The 19,915-nt window shown below is 43.0% G+C and overlaps 1 protein-coding gene across 3 annotated transcripts in view; it reads left to right on the forward strand.

Annotated features, from left to right (window-relative positions):
* Positions 1–19,915, forward strand: part of TSPAN4 (tetraspanin 4) — a 1,094,228-nt gene that overhangs the window by 1,066,720 nt on the left and 7,593 nt on the right. For all 3 annotated transcript variants that reach the window (XM_040328525.1, XM_040328524.1, XM_040328523.1), the window contains 3 exons: positions 13,207–13,308; positions 17,594–17,725; positions 18,470–18,553. In XM_040328525.1, the coding sequence (XP_040184459.1) occupies positions 13,207–13,308; positions 17,594–17,725; positions 18,470–18,553 (318 nt within the window). The remainder of the gene's footprint in view (positions 1–13,206; positions 13,309–17,593; positions 17,726–18,469; positions 18,554–19,915) is intronic.

The raw sequence follows: 19,915 nt of genomic DNA on the forward strand, positions 1-19,915 counted from the left end.
ACAGCACTATACCGAGCCTCGCTCCCGGTCCGCGAGCGCATGCGCACCACCGTCATGAGGAACCAAACCACGCTTTGGGCCACCACTCAGACACCAGTTCATGCGCACTGCAACACTAAGGGAACCAAGCCTCGTTTTAGTCCACCACCCCATCATAGCTAAGCCAGGACGAGCGTGTAGGACCATGTAATGCGCTGCCCCGGAACAAAGAACCAATAGGATTCAAGTCACAGGGATCATTAAAAACAACAAAGCACCACAACGTTCAACCCACTATGGCGAACAATATAGTGTTAATCCTAATTGCACCTCCCCTGGCGGTAATTAGTGCAAAAAAAGAATACATAGTTCAGCACAAATGTGCATTAAACATGTGCACAACCCTCGCTTGAGAGGCGCAATTATAAAAATTAAACCTACAGATAAAATACAAATTAGAAATTGATTAATTGTGCGGAGCACATCAATCAAAATAAATAACAATACAATAAGGGACACATAAAAAATTGGCCAACACATTTGGCTAGCCGTGGGCTGGCAAACTACAACCCGCAGCATGCCTTACAGGATAACTATTAAAACCCCCAAATTATTCAAGTCATATAAGCTCAACTCACAGGTTGAGAAATTGGTACTATTATTATTGTTGTGGTACATCCATATAGTGTCAATACACTGCAACCGGCAACAACATATATATGAAAGATCCACCAGTGTTTGTCACAGACATTTAGCACAAACCCCATGTTACTGAAATTGTCATTTGCCAACCTAAATGTATAGAGAAGGGGAGGACTACAATAGGTGACAATGTCTAATTATACAAGCCTCTCCTTACTGATCCGAGTGATCTTAAACCAATACTTTCATTAAAGAGAGTCTTTGGATGAAAGATCAACCTATTAACTTGGCAATTAGTATAAATTGTTCAAATACTCAACCCCAAAAAAATTGCCCATGTTCCATAACAGGTAAGCAAGTGCATAATTCTACATAATATGATTGAATATTAATGATATCACGAATTGGTAATGAAAGCATTGATATCTGTATCTATATTGAGACCAAATGGCGTGTAAGATTTTAAGCGATATATCCACGCCATCTCTTGTTTAGAGATCTCGCGGACAACTGAACTACCCCTATTATGTACCTGATTGTAGTGTCTCGATACTAAATGTTTATCGAACCCTTTATTGATATTGGCAATGTGTTCATTAAGTCTCACCCTAAGTGCCCTCTTGGTCCTCCCAACATATTGGAGGCTGCAAGGGCACTAGATGAGATACACTACCCCTTTAGTTGAACAGGTGATAAAGGGCTCCACCTCATAGGACCGGCCCGTCTTGGTGGATTGGAAGGTACATATTTTCCTGTATTGACATCTGTTGAATGATAAAATTTGGCACCTCTTACATCTAAAATAACCAGTGAGGTTTTGTAAAAAATATCTACTTTCTTTTGGGGGATCTTGAACACTGGGAGCAATCTGGCTAGCCAGTGTGGAAACCCCCTTAAACACAATTTGTGGTCTCTCGGGTAGTATAGGGGCTAGGACTTCAGTGGTCAAGATGTTCCAATGCTTCTGGATTCATTTTCTGATATTCTGATGCTGGACAGAATAAGTTGTAACAAATGGCAGGGAAAAATGTTCACCTCTATCCATTTTGATGCGGTCTCTCAGGAGATGCTCCCTCTCCATAGTCTTTGTGGTTTCGATCAACTGGGACATGGTGGTGTGATCTCAACCCTTCTCGGTGAATCTCTTGGAGAGCACCAAAGCCTGGCTCTCAAAGTATTCCACCTCCGTGCAGTTGCGTCTTAGGCGCATAAACTGCCCTTGTGGGACCGCTTTCAACCAGGCTGGTAGATGACAGCTATCCAATGTGATATAGGAGTTTCTGTCGGTCGCCCTAAAAAGAAAGTAGTTGTCACAAATCTCTCATTTTTGATTGAGATATTTAGGTCCAGAAAGTGGACTTCCTCTCTACTGGCCTCAAAACTGAACCTAATCCCTCTATCGTTGGAATTCAAATCCGACATGAAGTCCCCAAGATCAGACTCAATACCATCCCACACGAGGAGGACGTCGTCGATGTACCTGGACCAGAGCACAATCTCCGGTCTCCGGCAAGCATCGACGACGTCCTCCTCCCACTTGGCCGTGAATAGATTGGCCAAGCTGGGGCATATTTGGCCCCCATTTTGACTCCCCTGTCCTGTCTATAAAATTGGTTATCAAACCAAAAATAGTTGTGACTAGCTGCATATTGCAGCAGCTCCATCAATCTGTGTCTGTACCAGCCCTGAGCTCCTAGCAAGATACAATAAGACCTGTACAAGGCCAAGCTGGTGTGGGATTATGGTATAGAGGGAGGTAACGTCAGCCGTGACCATCCATAATCCCTGCTTGGGAACGATGTTATTGAGCATATTAATAACTTGTTTGGTGTTCCTTATATATGAAGGGATCTTTTGAACCAGTGGTTGTAAGAAGAAATCAATATACTTGCCCACCCGGATATATCGCTTAAAATCTTACACGCCATTCGGTCTCAATATAGATACAGATATTAATGCTTTCATTAACAATTCGTGATATCATTGATATTTAATCATATTATGTAGAATTATGCACTTGCTTACCTGTTATGGAACATGGGCAATTTGTTTGGGGTTGAGTATTTGAACAATTTATACTAATTGCCAAGTTAGTGGGTTGATCTTTCATCCAAAGACACTCTTTAAGGAAAGTATTGGTTTAAGATCACTCAGATTGGTAAGGAGAGGCTTATATAATTAGACATTGTCACCTATTGTAGTCCTCCCCTTCTCCATACATTTAGGTTGGCAAATGACAATTTGAGTAACATGGGGTTTGTGCTAAATGTCTGTAACAAACACTGGTGGATCTTTCATATATATGTTGTTGCCGGTTGCAGTGTGTAGACACTATGGCCCGGATTCACGTAGCACTTACGCCGACGTATCTCGAGATACGCCGCGTAAGTGCACATATGCGCCGTCGTATCTATGCGCCTGACTCTGAAAGCAAGATATGCCTGTAAATAGGCTTCATCCGACCAACGTAAGTTTCCTACGCCGTCGTATTGTGGGCGCATATTTACGCTGGCCGCAAGGGGCGCTCCCATTGATTTACGATTCGAATATGCAAATGAGTGAGATACGCTGATTCACGAACGTACTTGCGCCCGGCGCATTAATATAGGCGGTTTACGTAAGTCGTACGTCCGGCGTAAAGTTATGACTCATATAGCAGGTGTAAGTCAGCAGCCTCAATGCAAATGGCTGCACCAGGGAACACAACCGTCGTTTTTTATGTAGTTTACGTAGTACGTGAATAGGGCTGGGTGTAGGTTATGTTCACGTCGTAGGCAGTGATTCAACGTATCTTAGGCGTTTGTTCCGACGTGATTCTGAGCATGCGCACTGGGATACGTCCATGAGCCGACGCATGCGCCGTTCGTTATTCGTATCTTGATGGCGCACGGCCCATCATTTACATGGGGTCATGCCTCATTAGCATGGCTCACGCCCACTGCCACTTACGACGAGTTACGCCGAGGGAACCCAGCGTAGATTTGGGAGCAAGTGCTTTGTGAATACTGTGCTCGCCGATCTGCACTACATCGGCGTAGCGTATATTCGATACGCTACGCCGGCATAACTATGCGCCGCTGTATGTGAACCTGGGCCTATATGGATGTACCACAACAATAATAATAGTACCAATTTCTCAACCTGTGAGTTGAGCTTATATGACTTGAATAATTTGGGGGTTTTAATAGTTATCCTGTAAGGCATGCTGCGGGTTGTGGTTTGCCCGCCCACGGCTAGCCGCATGTGTTGGCCAATTTTTTATGTGTGCCTTATTGTATTGTTATTTATTTTGATCGATGTGCTCTGCACAATTAATCAATTTTAAATTTGTATTTTATCTGTAGGTTTAATTTTTGTAATTGCGCCTCTCAAGCGAGGGTTGTGCACATGTTTAATGCACATTTGTGCTGAACTATGTATTCTTTTTTTGCACTAATTACCGCCAGGGGAGGTGCAATTAGGATTAACACTATATCGTTCGCCATAGTGGGTTGAACGTTGTGGTGCTTTGTTGATTTTAATGATCCCTGTGACTTGAATCCTATTGGTTCTTTGTTCCCGGGCAGCGCATTACATTGTCCTACACGCTCGTCCTGGCTTAGCTATGATGGGGTGGTGGCCCAAAGCGAGGCTTTGTTCCTCGTGACAGCGCTGGTCTGGTATAGCGCTGTGGTATTTAGGGGGGTGACGCTGTGTGCCGCCCATGCCCCTGGAAGACGTGAATTCTCATGAAACCGATAGGACGGAACGAGCAGCGCACTGACGTCACCCTCTTGGATTGCTCGGTTTCCCCAGACGGACGGGTCTGTCTGCTTGTGTCCGGCCGGCACAGCAGACTTAAGGCTTTTCCAACACTGCAAAATTGTGAGTGTACATTTTATATGCTTTTATTTATTAAATATCCATAAGTTTTTACACTATGGAGGCATTTTGTGTTTCTTTCCATACCTTATGCAATTCGGTTTCCTACGCTATGGAGTATTGAGATGACCACCAGCAGGCTATAGCAGTGTTCCATATCTACATGCCACCTGGGGTCCCCTATAATTAAGGGACCACAGGGATCTGGTAAGCAGATCTGTGTGCTCTATCGGTGGAGGATTGAACTGGATGGGTTGTCACTTTCATCTGTAATATTATTTGATTTTATCGATTAAGAACTTTTTCACATTGGTGGAGGAAGATCTTCTTTTCCCTCTTTGAACTCTGAAGCAATGCACATTTAATTATTCACGTAATCTATGGACTTTATGGTTCGATACATTTTCACTGTATTTGTTCACTATTAATATATGAGATTGTTAATTTTGATATTTATTCAGTTTATACCTTTATTGGCTCATGTATACAGTACAGACCAAAAGTTTGGACACACCTTCTCATTCAAAGAGTTTTCTTTATTTTCATGACTATGAAAAAAGGGATTTTTAATACAGCTTACCTGTAAAATCCTTTTCTTGGAGTACATCACGGGACACAGAGCGGCATATTCATTACTATGTGGGTTATATGGAGTACCTTCAGGTGATGGACACTGGCAATCTCAAACAGGAAGTGCCCCTCCCTATATAACCCCCTCCCATAGGAGGAGTACCTCAGTTTTGTAGCAAGCAGTATGCCTCCCAAAATGGTCCCCATAAGAGGGGTGGGAGCTCTGTGTCCCGTGATGTACTCCAAGAAAAGGATTTTACAGGTAAGCTGTATTAAAAATCCCTTTTTCTTTCTCGTACATCACGGGACACAAAGCGGCATATTCATTACTATGTGGGATGTCCCAAAGCAATGCTTACAATGAGGGGAGGGAGAACATCTTCCCAAGACAAGAGGATTTAATTTAGAGATATACTCAAATCATAATAAATCCAACTTAGTTGAGAAAAATAATTTTTAAATTTAACTCAAAAGGGAGCCCCCGGAGTCCGAGGGTCTCAAACTGCAGCCTGCAGCACTGCCTGCCCAAAGGCTGTATCAGTATTCCTTCTTACGTCCAACTGGTAGAATTTTGTAAACGTGTGGACAGAAGACCAGGTTGCCGCCTTGCAAACTTGAGCCATAGAGATCTGGTGGTGTGCTGCCCAGGAGGCGCCCATGGCCCTAGTAGAATGAGCCTTTAATGATAACGGAGGAGGCAACCCTTTCAAGCCGTAGGCCTGAGTGATTAACTGTTTAATCCATCTCGAGATGGTGGATTTTGCAGCTGCCTGCCCCTTCTTGGGCCCATCCGGTAAAATGAACAACACATCTGTTTTCCGGATCTTCTCTGTAGCTTTAAGATAGGCCTTCATGGCCCTGACAATATCCAAGGTATGCAGCAACCCTTCCTTTCTGGAAGTAGGTTTAGGGAAGAAGGATGGTAATACCAAATCCTGGTTTAGATGAAAACTGGATATAACCTTCGGTAGGAAGGAAGGATGAGGGCGGAGAACGACCTTGTCCTTATGCAAAATAAGATATGGTTCCTTACAGGATAAGGCTGCCAGTTCCGATACTCTTCTGGCGGAAACTATGGCGACCAAAAATACTAACTTCCTTGTCAGTAAAACCAAAGGAATTTCAGCCAACGGCTCAAAAGGTTGTTTCTGTAAACTAGACAGAACAAGATTTAAATCCCACGGACAAAGCGGGGATTTAACTGGAGGATTAATACGTAAGACCCCTTGAAGGAAGGTCTTAACTAGCGAGTGGGTGGCCAGTGGCCGCTGAAACCACACTGACAAAGCTGAAATCTGCCCTTTGATTGTGCTTAATGCCAGTCCTTTATCCACTCCTAGCTGGAGAAAACGTAATACTCTATCGATGGTAAACTTGCGAGAAAGCCATCGCTTGGACTCACACCAGCCTACATAGGCCTTCCAGACCCTGTAATAAATCACCCTAGAGACCGGTTTCCTGGCTCTGATTAGGGTAGAGATTACTTTCTGAGACAGACCTCTACCCCTGAGAATCAGGGATTCAGCCTCCAGGCCGTCAAATTTAGATGCCGTAAGGCAGGGTGGAGGATCGGACCTTGCGATAGCAGGTCTGGCCGTAGAGGAAGAGTCCAAGGGTCTCCCACTACCATCTTCAGGATTAGTGAATACCATGCCCTTCTGGGCCATGCTGGAGCTACCAGGATGACTGGTATGTGCTCCACCCTGATCCTGCGCAGCAGGCGGGGTAGTAACTGGAGCGGGGGAAATGCATAAAGAAGTTTGAACTGATGCCAAGGGCAAACTAACGCATCGGTTCCGCAGGCTCTGGGATCCCTTGTGCGGGACATGAACCTGTCTAGCTTCTTGTTTAGTCTCGATGCCATGATATCCACGTCCGGCACTCCCCACTTCTGGCAGAGTGTCTGAAAGACCTGTGGATGCAGAGACCACTCCCCCGGCAATAGAGTCTGGCGACTTAAGAAGTCCGCCTGTAGGTTGTCCACTCCGGGAATGAATATAGCCGATATGCAGGGCACATGGGCTTCTGCCCACAAGAAAATCAAGCTCACTTCTTTCTGAGCGGCTTGACTCTTGGTTCCCCCTTGGTGATTTATGTATGCCACCGCCGTGGCATTGTCCGATTGTATTCTCACCGGGAACCCCTGCAGTTTGGACGTCCAAGCCCTGAGGGCTAGTCGGGCAGCTCTGAGCTCCAAGATATTGATGGGCAACTGCTTCTCTGCCGCTGCCCAAGTGCCCTGGCGAGTGCAACCATCCAAAATTGCTCCCCAGCCGATCAGGCTGGCGTCTGTGGTTACTATCTTCCAGGTCACAGGACTGAACGTCTTTCCCTTCAGGAGATTCTGAGGGTTTAACCACCAAGATAGACTTTGCCGGACTCTTGGTGAGAGTGGCAAAGGAATCTCCAAGGCCTGAGGCCTCTTGCTCCATGCTGACAGGATGGCTGCCTGCAGGATGCGAGTGTGGCTCTGAGCATATGGTACCGCCTCGAAGGTGGCCACCATCTTGCCTAGTAGCCGCATACATAGGCGAACAGTTGGCTTTCTTTTGCTCAGAACTATTTGTATTAGCTCTTTGATGGCCTTGACCTTTAATAGAGGTAGGAACACCTTATGTTGTTCTGTATCCAATCTCATGCCGAGATATTCCAGCTGCCTTGTGGGCCGAAATGCTGATTTGTCTCGATTTAGGACCCAGCCGAACCTCTCGAGGTACTGAACCGTGAGGGCGACTGCTCGTTCCAGGCCAGGAAACGAGTGGTCTACGACCAAGAGGTCGTCCAGGTAAGCCAGGACCGTGACCCCTTGGGTCCTTAGATTGGCTAGGATTGGGGCTAGGACCTAAGTGAATACCCGGGGGGCCGTAGCCAACCCGAAGGGGAGCGCCACAAATTGGAAATGACGCTGAGCCACCGAGAAGCGTAGAAATACCTGATGTGGCTGAAAAATTGGCACATGAAGGTAAGCATCCTTTATGTCTATGGACGCCATGAAGTCGTCCTTCTGGAGCACGGCGACAGCTGACCGAATAGTTTCCATCCGGAATGAGCGGACCTTTAGGTACGCATTTACTCCCTTTAAGTCCAAAATTGGCCTGACATCGCCGTTGGGCTTTGGGATGATAAACAGGTTGGAGTAGAACCCCAAGCCCTGTTCCTGGACTGGTACCTCTACTATCACCTTCTGGCCCAGCAGATGATTCAATGCCGCCATCAACGCGGCTCCCTTCACCGGGTCGCCTGGTACTCTTGACTCCTGGTAATGAGGAGGAGGGAATTCTGAAAATTCTAGTTTGTAGCCCGTGGCCACGGAAGACCGTACCCAGCAGTCGGGAATGCTGGCCTCCCAAACCTCTGCAAAGAGACGTAGCCTTCCCCCCACCATCGTGGGTGGGGGCGCCCCTTCATAAGGCCGCCTTGGGGGCTGGCTTCGCCGGCTTGCGGTACCACTGCTTCTTGCCCCCAGTGGCTTGGCCTTGTGGCTTATTGTTAAAGCCTGATCTTGCAGGAGGCCGTCGATACTGTCTGGTATTAGAGGGCCCCTGTCCCGGGGAGGGCTGGCGCTTAAACGCGGGCCCTCGGGCTTTCTTCTTGACTGGCAAGAGAGTGCTTTTGCCGCTTGATATAGTCTGAATATATCTATCCAGATCTTCTCCGAAGAGTCGTCCTCCATGGAAGGGAAACCCTACCAGGAGCTTTTTGCATGGGGGCTCAGCCTCCCAACTCTTCAACCATAAGAGCCTTCTCATATGGATTAGAAATAAGGATAAACGTGATGCCTGCTGGATGGAGTCCTTGATAGCATCCACCGTAAAGCGTATAGCCCTCGGTATATCCGAAAATTCCTCTGCCTGCTGGGCAGGGATAAGTTTAAGCATTTGCTTAGTCTTATCTGATAATGCTTGGGTAATTCCAATAGCAGCCACAGCGGGCTGAACTATCGCCCCTGCTGAAGTAAAGGAGGCTTTCAGTAATGTTTCCAAGCGTTTATCAACCGGATCCTTAAACACCTGTACGTTTTCCACCGGACAAGTTAAAGATTTGTTCACATAGGAGATGGCTGCGTCCACCGCCGGGGGCGCCCATCTTTTGGAGAATTTCTCCTCCATAGGATATAAAACAGAGAATTTTTTAGGTGGTAAAAAGACTCTATCTGGCTTAATCCAATCCTGAAACATGACCTCCTCGAGTAGAGGATGGATCGGGAAAACTGCGTTGCTTTGAGGCGCTCTTAAAGAGCCTAAAGCTGAAACCGCCGATACTTGAGGTTCTGGTATGGGTAACTTAAATGCCTCATGGACCATGTCCGTTAAGGCCTGAACCCACAAACTTTCCCCTTGGGAGGCTGAACCAGACCCCTCAGTATCCAGATCCTCGATCTCTGAACCACCCTGGTCCAAAGTGTCAAGTCTATCCAATTCCCCCAGGGAAAGGATTTCTGTGTCTGAGGGTTCTTGCTCGGGTGACGGAGACCTAGTCCGCTTTCTACCCGATATAGCTTTAGCTATCCTTTTTGCCATTCTTTTCTCTAGTTCACCTAAAGAAACAGCAAGAACTCTCTCAGTGACAAAGCCGGGGTTGGACTGACCTGGATCAGCCCCAGCACCAGATCCCCCAGGTCCCATCAAGGCGTGCCCTGATATGTCCTGTGGGGAGAGCAGCGGCATAGCCGTGTCTGAGCCCTCGGATTTTGCGGGGGAATCCCCACCCTTTGTACCCTCTGACCCAGAAGGCATGGTACAATACCGAGGTACACCTGCTATCACCCAGCCACAGACGTAGCTAAGGGGATCTGTCGGTTTGGGAGCGATAGAGACTAACGCCCAAACTGAGAAGGGAGATCAGCAGTTCTTTCCCTTCTTCTCTTTTTCTTTTTTTTTTTTTTTTTCTTTGAAGAGGAAAAGAAACCACTCTGTCTCCCACTAAGTATTGCCAATAGCCATCTGCTGAAAAAAGGAAAAGAAAACCTATCTGTAGGTTTGACAGTCTTTAGAAAAACTGCAATTCTTCCTTTCGCCACCGGGTGTCCTCGGCGTGCTCCGCTCTGTGTCCTCCTCTCCTCTAGCTCAGGATGACACTGAGCTCTTGGCAGCTAATGGAAGGACCTCCCCTTCCTTTATTTGTGATTCGCCGCCCACAGGGACGCGCCCCCACCACGGAAACGGCGCGAACATCGTTTATATCTCGGGCACGCGCACGTGCGCCCGTCGGCGGGGGCCATCACACATGGAGGAGGACGGAGCAACGCAGGCACCCAGGCAGGTAAGCCCTTTAGGTAGGTCACAGACCTCCTTCTAGCATGGGAAAAAGACTCCCCTCTTACAGAGATCCCACACCTAGCGCCAGCAGCCCAGCTAAGCAACACTTACCAGGGAGGTCACATATTACTGGGGAAAAAAGATTGAATCATCCTGTCTCTGTCATAGACATAGTGATTCCTTGCCAATGCAGAGCATACCCAGGCCTGCCCCCCTGTGCACCCCCTGTAGGGAACCTGCTAAGAACCAAGTTCCGCAAGCTCCCCCAATACTTACCTGCTCCATGCCGCAGGACTTTTGCACAGCAAGAGGTCCAATCTTCCCCCATCTCAGTGGGTGGCGTCTAGACCTTCAGGCCCTGGGTTCCTATGAAGGAGCCACTGTCCTGGGCCCATATAGCACCCTGGCAACAGAAACATTAGGCCCCCAAAGGTTTCTAAGTTCTGGGCCCAGGGTCCAGCTCTCTGAACAGAAAGCATTATGGGCTACACCCCAATGGTTTGGGGTCCGGTTGCTGACCACTTTAGCACTGAGGTCTTTGGACAGAACCGGTTAGCCCACCTTAATCCCAAGGATGTGGAGGTAAGCTAAACCATGACCAACACCTAAGACACTGGCGAAAAAACTGAGGTACTCCTCCTATGGGAGGGGGTTATATAGGGAGGGGCACTTCCTGTTTGAGATTGCCAGTGTCCATCACCTGAAGGTACTCCATATAACCCACATAGTAATGAATATGCCGCTCTGTGTCCCGTGATGTACGAGAAAGAAATTGTAAATTCACACTGAAGGCATCAAAACTATAAATTAACACATGTGGAATTATACATAACAAAAAAGTGTGAAACAACTGAAAATATATTTCATATTCTAGGTTCTTCAAAGTAGCCACCTTTTGCAGCAGACACATCTCTAGAACTGTTAAGAGGAGACTGTGTGAATCAGGCCTTCATGGTAGAATATCTGCTAGGAATCCACTGCTAAAGAAAGGCAACAAGCAGAAGAGACTTGTTTGGGCTAAAGAACACAAGGAATGGACATTAGACCAGTGGAAATCTGTGCTTTGGTCTGATGAGTCCAAACTTGAGATCTTTGGTTCCAACCCCCAGGTCTTTGTGCGACGCAGAAAAGGTGAACGGATGGACTCTACATGCCTGGTTCCCACTGTGAAGCATGGAGGAGGAGGTGTGATGGTGTGGGGGTGCTTTGCTGGTGACACTGTTTGGGATTTACTCAAAATTGAAGGCATACTGAACAAGCATGGCTACCACAGCATCTTGCAGCGGCATGCTATTCCATCCGTTTTGCGTTTAGTTGGACCATCATTTATTTTTCAACAGGACAATGACCCCAAACACACCTCCAGGCTGTTTAAGGGCTATTTGACCAAGAAGGAGAGTGATGGGGTGCTGCGCCAGGTGACTACCTCTTGAAGCTCATCAAGAGAATGCCAAGAGTGTGCCAATCAGTAATCAAAGCAAAAGGTGGCTACTTTGAAGAACCTAGAATATGAAATATATTTTCAGTTGTTTCACACTTTTTTGTTATGTATAATTCCACATGTGTTAATTCATAGTTTTGATGCCTTCAGTGTGAATCTACAATTTTCATAGTCATGAACATCTGGCATCACAAAGGGGAAAGGAGGAGGGGCTAGAAGGGAAGCCACTGTAAGCTGCTTTATACATACCCACCTGTGAATTGCTTGGGAATCAACAGCATTCATGTGGCTCGCACTTTAGAAGTCAAAAAATGCATTATAGGGAAGTTTTAAAAAAAAAATCTAAACATGGATTGATTAAAAGGTTATATTTAACTATTACTGTTTTTAAGATCACTGACATTCAAAACTTCTTTAGAGGGTAACTCCACTTTCATGGGAAAAAAATTGAAAATAAAATAATAATATAGCATATACATTTGCGACACAAGTCATATTGTCATTTTTCAGTCTGCAGTTCTGTAATTTTCTGTGAAATACAATGCAATATGTCTACCTGAAGGTATTCTGTGCATAGAATGTGTACAGAACGCCCCCAGATATGTCAATTTTCCCAGTCTACACTTATGCCACGTACACACTGTCAGAATTTCCGACAAGAAAAGTTTGATGTAAGCTTTTGGTTGGAAATTCGGACCGTGTGTATGCTCCATCGGACTTTTTCTGTCGGAATTTCCGACAACAATAATTTGAGAGCTGGTTCTCAATTTTTCAGACGGGAAAAGTTCTTGTCAGAAATTCTGATCGTCTATATGCATTTCTGACGCACAAAAAAAAACACTCATGCTCAGAATCAAGTTGACGCATGCTCGGAAGCATTGAATTAAATTTTTCTCGGCTCGTCGTAGTGTTGTACGTCACTGTGTTCTTGACGGTCCGAATTTTGTGTGACCGTGTGTACAGTATGCAGCACAAGTTTGCGCCAACATTCCATCGGAAAAAAATCCACGTTTTTCTTGTCCCGAGGGCTTTCACACTGGAGCGGTGTGCTAGCAGGATGGTAAAAAAAGTCCTGTTAGCCGCATCTATGGAGCGGTGTGTTTATCGCTCATCCACCGCTCCGCTAGTGGCCAAAATGTGCCGCAAATCCACCCATAGCGTCGGCGGTAAAAATAGTGGTGTTTTATCGCCAACGCTATGGACAGCTCAGTGTGAAATGGGTCTTAGACTCACTTGTGCATATGGGCAGAGACAAACACACAGGGATTTCTTCAGAATAACAAAAGGTAGGAATCTGCAACAACGTTTGTTAAAATCCTTGTAATGTACATAGATCACCCATAGGGGCATGTTTTTTTTTTTTAACAATAGTGGAATTACACTTTAAGTCTCACTTTGAGATTAGTTTTTAAGTTTTCCGTTCTGGAGATGCTATAAATATTTTTTTCTTTTCAGATTGACCGATATGCACAACAAGATCTGAAGAAAGGCCTTCACTTGTATGGAACAGAAGGAAACATAGGTCTCACTAATGCTTGGAGCATCATCCAAACAGATGTAAGCAGAATGTGTCATGAATTTGAATAATTTTCTGAAAGCTTATAGTGAGCTTTTGTACCAAAGTCAGACGGCATGATCAGTTTTGTCATTAACAATGCCAAAGCTTGCATTTATCTATTTGTTTTTTAAAACACAAATTTGGATATTATACCTTAAAACATCTGCTAAAGTAATTAAAGAAGTCCTTAAACATAAGGGTTTAATCTCACCAGATGTGCTTGAACATGCATGCATTAATGTGAACTGCATCAACATGAATTGCCATGAGTTTTCACATGTGTTGCTTAGCACTAAGCAAAGTCTTCATTTAGCTGAGAAAATGCAGGCCAGTTCAACCAAAATGCGGCATTCTTAGAACATTAGTGTTATTAATATTAGTAGCTTTAGAATTTTTTTAAGGAGTGTGGAGAATAGGGCACTCTGGATAACAAGGAGACTTTAACAAACAGTATATGACTGGCTTTTGAGATGTGATTAATGCACCACAACATCACTTCAGAAGAGGAAAGCACACTCTATAGGAAAAACAAAGCAGAGAAGAAGGCGCTACTAAGTGCAGTAATAAAACACTTTAATGACCAGAAAGGGTTAAAAACCACTTACAACTGCTGCGGTTGCCTGGATTCCATGCTGGTCCTGACAGCAGGGCCCTCCATCTTGGATCAGAGAGACAGTTTTTACCACCGCTGATCAGCTGGAACTTACATATGCAGCTGTCTTTAGTCCCATAAGGCATTATGGATTCATTGATATGCCTGTTTTTCGCTCCCATCTTGTAAGTGTTTTTAACCCTTCTTTGTCCTTAAAGTGTTTTATTACTGCACTTGGAAGCACCTTCTTCTCTGCTTTGTTAGAATTTTGTTTGTCTTAAGGCAGAAAAAAAACATGAAAATACATTCAGTGAGATAATTATCAATTTTTTGTCAAAAAGGAAACCAGAAACAATTTCTTTTAAATATAATCATCTATTATAAACTGACTTAATTGTGGAATAAAAGTGACATTAGTATGTTACATACTATATATAGGGCAGGTGTGAAAAAAATGCTGTAAATTGAGAATGCTTTTAGAAATAGAAGTGTAAATAGTTTTTTTTATCAATTAATAAATTAGAAAGTAAATGAACAGAAGAGAAATCAAATTAATATTTGGTGTGACCACCCTTTGTCTTCAAAACAAAATAAATTCTTCTAGGTATACTTGCATACAGTTTTTGAAGGAACTCGACAGGTAGATTGTACCAAGCATCTTGGGCAACTAACCACAAATCTTCTGTGGATAGAGGCTGCCTCAAATCCTTCTGTCACTTCATGTAATCCCAGATAGACTAGATGTTGAGATCAGGGCTTTGTGGGGGCCAAACCATCACTTCCAGGACTCGTTTATGCTGAATATAGTTCTTAGTGACATTGGTTGTATGTTTGGGGATGTTCTTATGCTGAAGAATAAATGGAGGGGCCACTCACACACCTCTCTGATGGATAGGTATCTGCCTGTATTTCTCAGCATCGGGGACAATATTGATTTTGACCAAATCACCAGCTCCATTTGCAGAAATACAGCCCCAAACTTAAAATGAACTTTCACCATGCTTCACAGTTGCCTGCAGACAACAAATTATTGTACCGCTCTCCAGCCCTTCGGCAAACAAATTGCTTCCTGCTAGAACTACATGTTTAAAAATATTAACTCAGTCCAGAGCACCTGCTGCCATTTTCTGAAACTGCTCTCCACAACCTCACCTTAGCAGAGTTTGGCTGTTACTCACCTAGTTTAAGCCTCCTACACAACTGTTTCTGCTTCAGTCAATGACTGTTTTTTAAACTACATATGAAGTTGAAAATATAACCTATGAAAGTAAAGATCCATAAATACTTAAATAAGTCGAACCATCATCCAGAATTTGAATATAAAGAAATTGGATCTAGGGTCCCCAAACCAAAGAGCCAAAATAGGGGGGAGTGGTGCCAAGATTTGACTATCGCGGTACTGGTGAGATAGATATAAAATATACAATTCCAAATATAAAACGCATTCTTTATTAAATACAGCATCAATAGGACACAACAAGGGGTACAAAATTAAAATAGTGACGACCATACACAACACCAATATAATAATCCCCAAAAAGGGGAAAAGAACAGTGGGTTGAGAGTCACGACAATCATCTTGACTAGTTTCGCGGCTGATAGCCGCTTCATCAGAAGCATGTCTAAAATTAAAATGACAGACAGTCAATGGTTATACATTGAACAAAAACTACAATGGGTAGGTTGGGGGAACAAGGGCTCGGCCACTTACCTAAAAAAAAACACAGGCGAGGGAGGCAGGTGCCAACAAATAAGGTCCCGTGCGGCGACCAGGGGGCACATATATGTATGGGTGGACCTACTTGCCGGATATATGAGGTAAGAATAAGGATTAGTATATAAAGCCCAGACCTTGGACTAAAGGGGGGGTGCAATGAAATGCATGTGATGTCAAACCAGTGGTAAGAGTGTAAAAGGAATAATGTGAAGGTGTGGGTGAGGGAAAGGACAGCAAAGAAAAAGGAAACAGGGTGAAACGAAGGAGGGGGGGGGGGCTGTCTGTCATTTTAATTTTAGACATGCTTCTGATGAAGCGGCTATCAGCTGCGAAACTAGTCAAGATGATTGTCGTAACCCATTGTTCTTTTCCCTTTTTGGGGATTATTATATTGGTGTTGTGTATGGTCGTCACTATTTTAACTTTGTACCCCTTGTTGTGTCCTATTGATGCTGTATTTAATAAAGAATGTGTTTTATATTTTCAATTGTACATTTTATATCTATCTAACCAGTACCGCGATAGTCCAACCATGGCCCCACTTCCCCCTATTTTGGCTCTTTGGTGGGGACCCTAGATCCAATTTATTTATCTACATATGAAGTTGATGATCATCAGAACCTGCTTGCTATAATTGGTTAATCATATACCTGACACTAATGCACCTACCTATTCACCCTTAGGATACAGAGTTATTTTTTTCCCTATTAGAGCCCATTTCGCCAGGACTGTAGGTGTCTCAAGGGCTTTTCAGCCTCAAAAATCTGCTTCCCATATTTGCAAGGTCACGACCTACACCTGTTTACATATTTTCTAAATTCTACCAGGTGGGTGTTCAGGCTAATGCAATAAAGTGCTTCAAATTGTGTTTTTTGCTTGAGTTTCTCAACCCTTGTTTTCTTGTGGGCCTGTTGGCAGTTCTGTGTTCTGTTATTTCCCAACCCTTGGATTCATTGCTTGGTCCAAGTATACAAGTCCTGAGTCCTGTACTGTAGAATTAGGTTAATAGGAATTTTGACTTGGCTGTACATTTCTTGATCACTCCTTATTGCTTGTGAGAAAACTGCAGCTTCCCTGATTGGATATGGTTATATAGTGTGATCTGGGGGAAGCCCTAGGTAGCTGCATATAACCCATGGTCTAAGAATAGAAGTCCTATGTCATGTACTGTACGTCAAGATAAGGAATTTACAGGATAGTAAAAAAAAAAAAATCTTAAAATGCCAAGGGTCAAAGACAGCGGCTGGAGCTGCTGTACTCATTCTCGTCACTGGAAAGATCATGTTCAGGTAAGTAACGGGGGGCTCTGGGGTGCTGGTGAACTACAGAAGGTTTTTCACCTTAATGCATAGAATGTATTAAGGTGAAAAACCTCAGGGGTTTACAACCCCATTAATTTGCACTTACCGCTGTGACATTTTTTTACTAGACAATGATGTAAAACATGCCTTTAAAATGCATTTAAGCACTTCCCTGGGTAGACTTCAAATGATGTCATTTACTTTGAGTGAACATATCTGGACGAAGCCTGCAGCTGCAGGCATTATCCAGATATCTTCGTTCTCAGCCGGCAATTACCTACAATGTAAAAGCCATGATAGCGGCTGTTTAGCTGCTTGATTGCTTTTACAGGCAGTGGGAGGGGACAGCACCCCCCTCCCGGTGCCCTTCGGTTTCTCCCCGTTTCGATCTCTTTATATTTGTTGTTTGTAGTTTGAATGTTGTTTGTTTCACAATCAGAGCATACTGTGTATATTCCTGGCTTTAAGAGAGAGACAGTGAGGTTAATGTTCACGTATGCATTTCTCTAATTGCACAAATGGTGTTTTTTTTTAACGCTAAAAATCAAAGAGGTTAGAATATAATTGATTTTTGCCTACAGTAGGTAAACAATGCTTAAAGGATTCCAAATTGCTTTATATGTAGAAAATTTTAGTAATACCTTTTAACAGTATTCTTGTATATCTGTGTACAGTTTAGGTGTTGTGGGGTTGCAAACTACACTGACTGGTTTGAGGTGTACAACACCAGCCGTGTCCCAGATTCCTGTTGCTTGGAGTTCAGTGAGAACTGTGGTCTGCACTCCCCAGGAACATGGTGGAAAGCGGTAAGGACAACTGTATACACCAGTGCATATTTATTATTATTTACACATTGAAATTAAATAATTTTAGTTGTAGAAATTAAATGATTTTATTTGCCAGGTGAAATGTACCATGGACCGTTTTTAAGTCCTAAAAAAACAATAAAAAAAAGCATCTATATTTAGACTTTATTCATTAGACAAAGAAAACATAATCAACATTCTTTATGTATACTGATAGCATATTCATATATACATCTAACTAGTATTATTATAATTACAGCAAAACTGCTTAATCCCAAAACTGTGACCCTTTACTTGCCTTTATCTGGCCATTGGGGCACTATTCAATCCACTGTCACAAAACGGCAAAATTCCTCCCAATGACACCAACAATGAACTAATATTTATTCCACTAATAAGAATAATGGAACATTATTCCTTCCATTTACACCAACAATGGGTCGTTCTCCCTTATACCATTAATGGACACCATTCCTCCCTGAAGGAACTTTTCCCATGGTGGTGTTATTTGGGTTTTAAAATTTTTGCTGTATAACTTTTTTCAAAATAACTCTTCAGTGGATCTCATCAGTTTTGGCAGGCTGCTTTTAAACATTTTTTAATTTTGGCATTTCTATTTCAAATCTTTATGAAGAGGATACAATAGTTGTGGCAAAATGTAGAGAATCAGAAATAAATGTATTTAAACAAGCTTTAAAAATAATCTTTGGAATGTTAAAAAAGATTTGTATTGTTTCATTCCAGCCTTGCTATGAGACTGTCAAAATTTGGCTTCATGAGAATCTTATTGCAGTTGGGATTTTTGGGCTTTGCACAGCTCTTGTACAGGTGAGTTTGATCCAGCTCCTTAACCACTTAAGTGCCCTCTTCATTACTAGGCCATTTTTCAGTTTCCAGTACTGTGATCCTTTGACCAATACTGCAACATGCAACACTGTACTCAAATCGTTGCAAAAAAATAAAAAAATAAATATATATATATATATATATATATATATATATATATATATATATATATATATATATATATATATATATATATATATATATATATATATATATATATATATATAGAGAGAGAGAGAGAGAGCTTTCATTTGTTAGTATTTATAAAATGTAAACATGTACTGTTTAACTTATGTGACTGCTGATATTGGTCACTCTATGACAAGCCACAGTCATCCTAAGGTACAGAGACACTCAGATTGGCTCTCTACACCGCGTCTGTGAATCAGGGTGGGTATAAATCAATGATTTAAAAAAAAAAAAAATTAAATCTGATTTTTTTATTTATATCAGATTTTTCTATTTAAATCGATTTTTTTCGATTTTATCAAATTTGTTTTAATAAAAATGCTTTTGGAGCAAAAATCTATCTAAAGATAGTGTTCTGTTTTTTTTTTTTTTTTTTTTTTTTTTTTTTGTTCCGCCTCAGAGAACTATCAGGATATTCAATCAATTTGCGTTCATTTCGCAGTCTCCTTAGTTCACATCATGGTTGGAAAATTTATTTATCTATTCATTTCATTTTCTTCCCCTTTTTTTTTTTTTTTTTTTTTTTTTTTTTTAAATATATGTTAGTTAGTATACAAAAGAAGAGAAAGGAAAAAATACTTAAATACATAAATAGATACATTAGTTTCCCCTAGCCGAACAAACCCTCGTCCCACCCTCAAGCCACCCCCAACCCTTATCCCCTCCTTCCCACCCTCCCCTATCTCCGGAAATCAGTCTCTTATTGAATCACTCTTTGCCCATTAATCTTCCCACACTATATCAAATCATCATATCATCCTGTCAATATACCTTGGTGCAAGTTTAAAGTTAGCCCAGTCCTGCCATTTTCGTTTAAATCCGCCTTCTCCTTCCTCTCCCATATACCTGAGCTGTTCAGCATAATATATATCATTGATTCTGCAAAACCAACTCTTCTCTGTCGGGCTCATAGGGTCCTTCCATTGTTTGGGAATCAGACTCTTTGCTGCATCTAGTACGTGAGGAAGTAAAGTTCTCATGTACTGTTTAGTTGACATTTCTGTCCCATGGAACAAGCAGACCCATGGATCAGGAGGTATTTTAATTCCGGTTATCTCCTCAATTACCAATAATACATTATTCCAGTATGTTTTAATTTTTGGGCAGGTCCACCATATATGTGACATAGTTCCCACTTCAAGACAGCCCCTCCAG

Source organism: Rana temporaria, chromosome 11, assembly GCF_905171775.1.
Source record: "Rana temporaria chromosome 11, aRanTem1.1, whole genome shotgun sequence".
NCBI classification, from domain to species: Eukaryota; Metazoa; Chordata; class Amphibia; order Anura; family Ranidae; genus Rana; species Rana temporaria.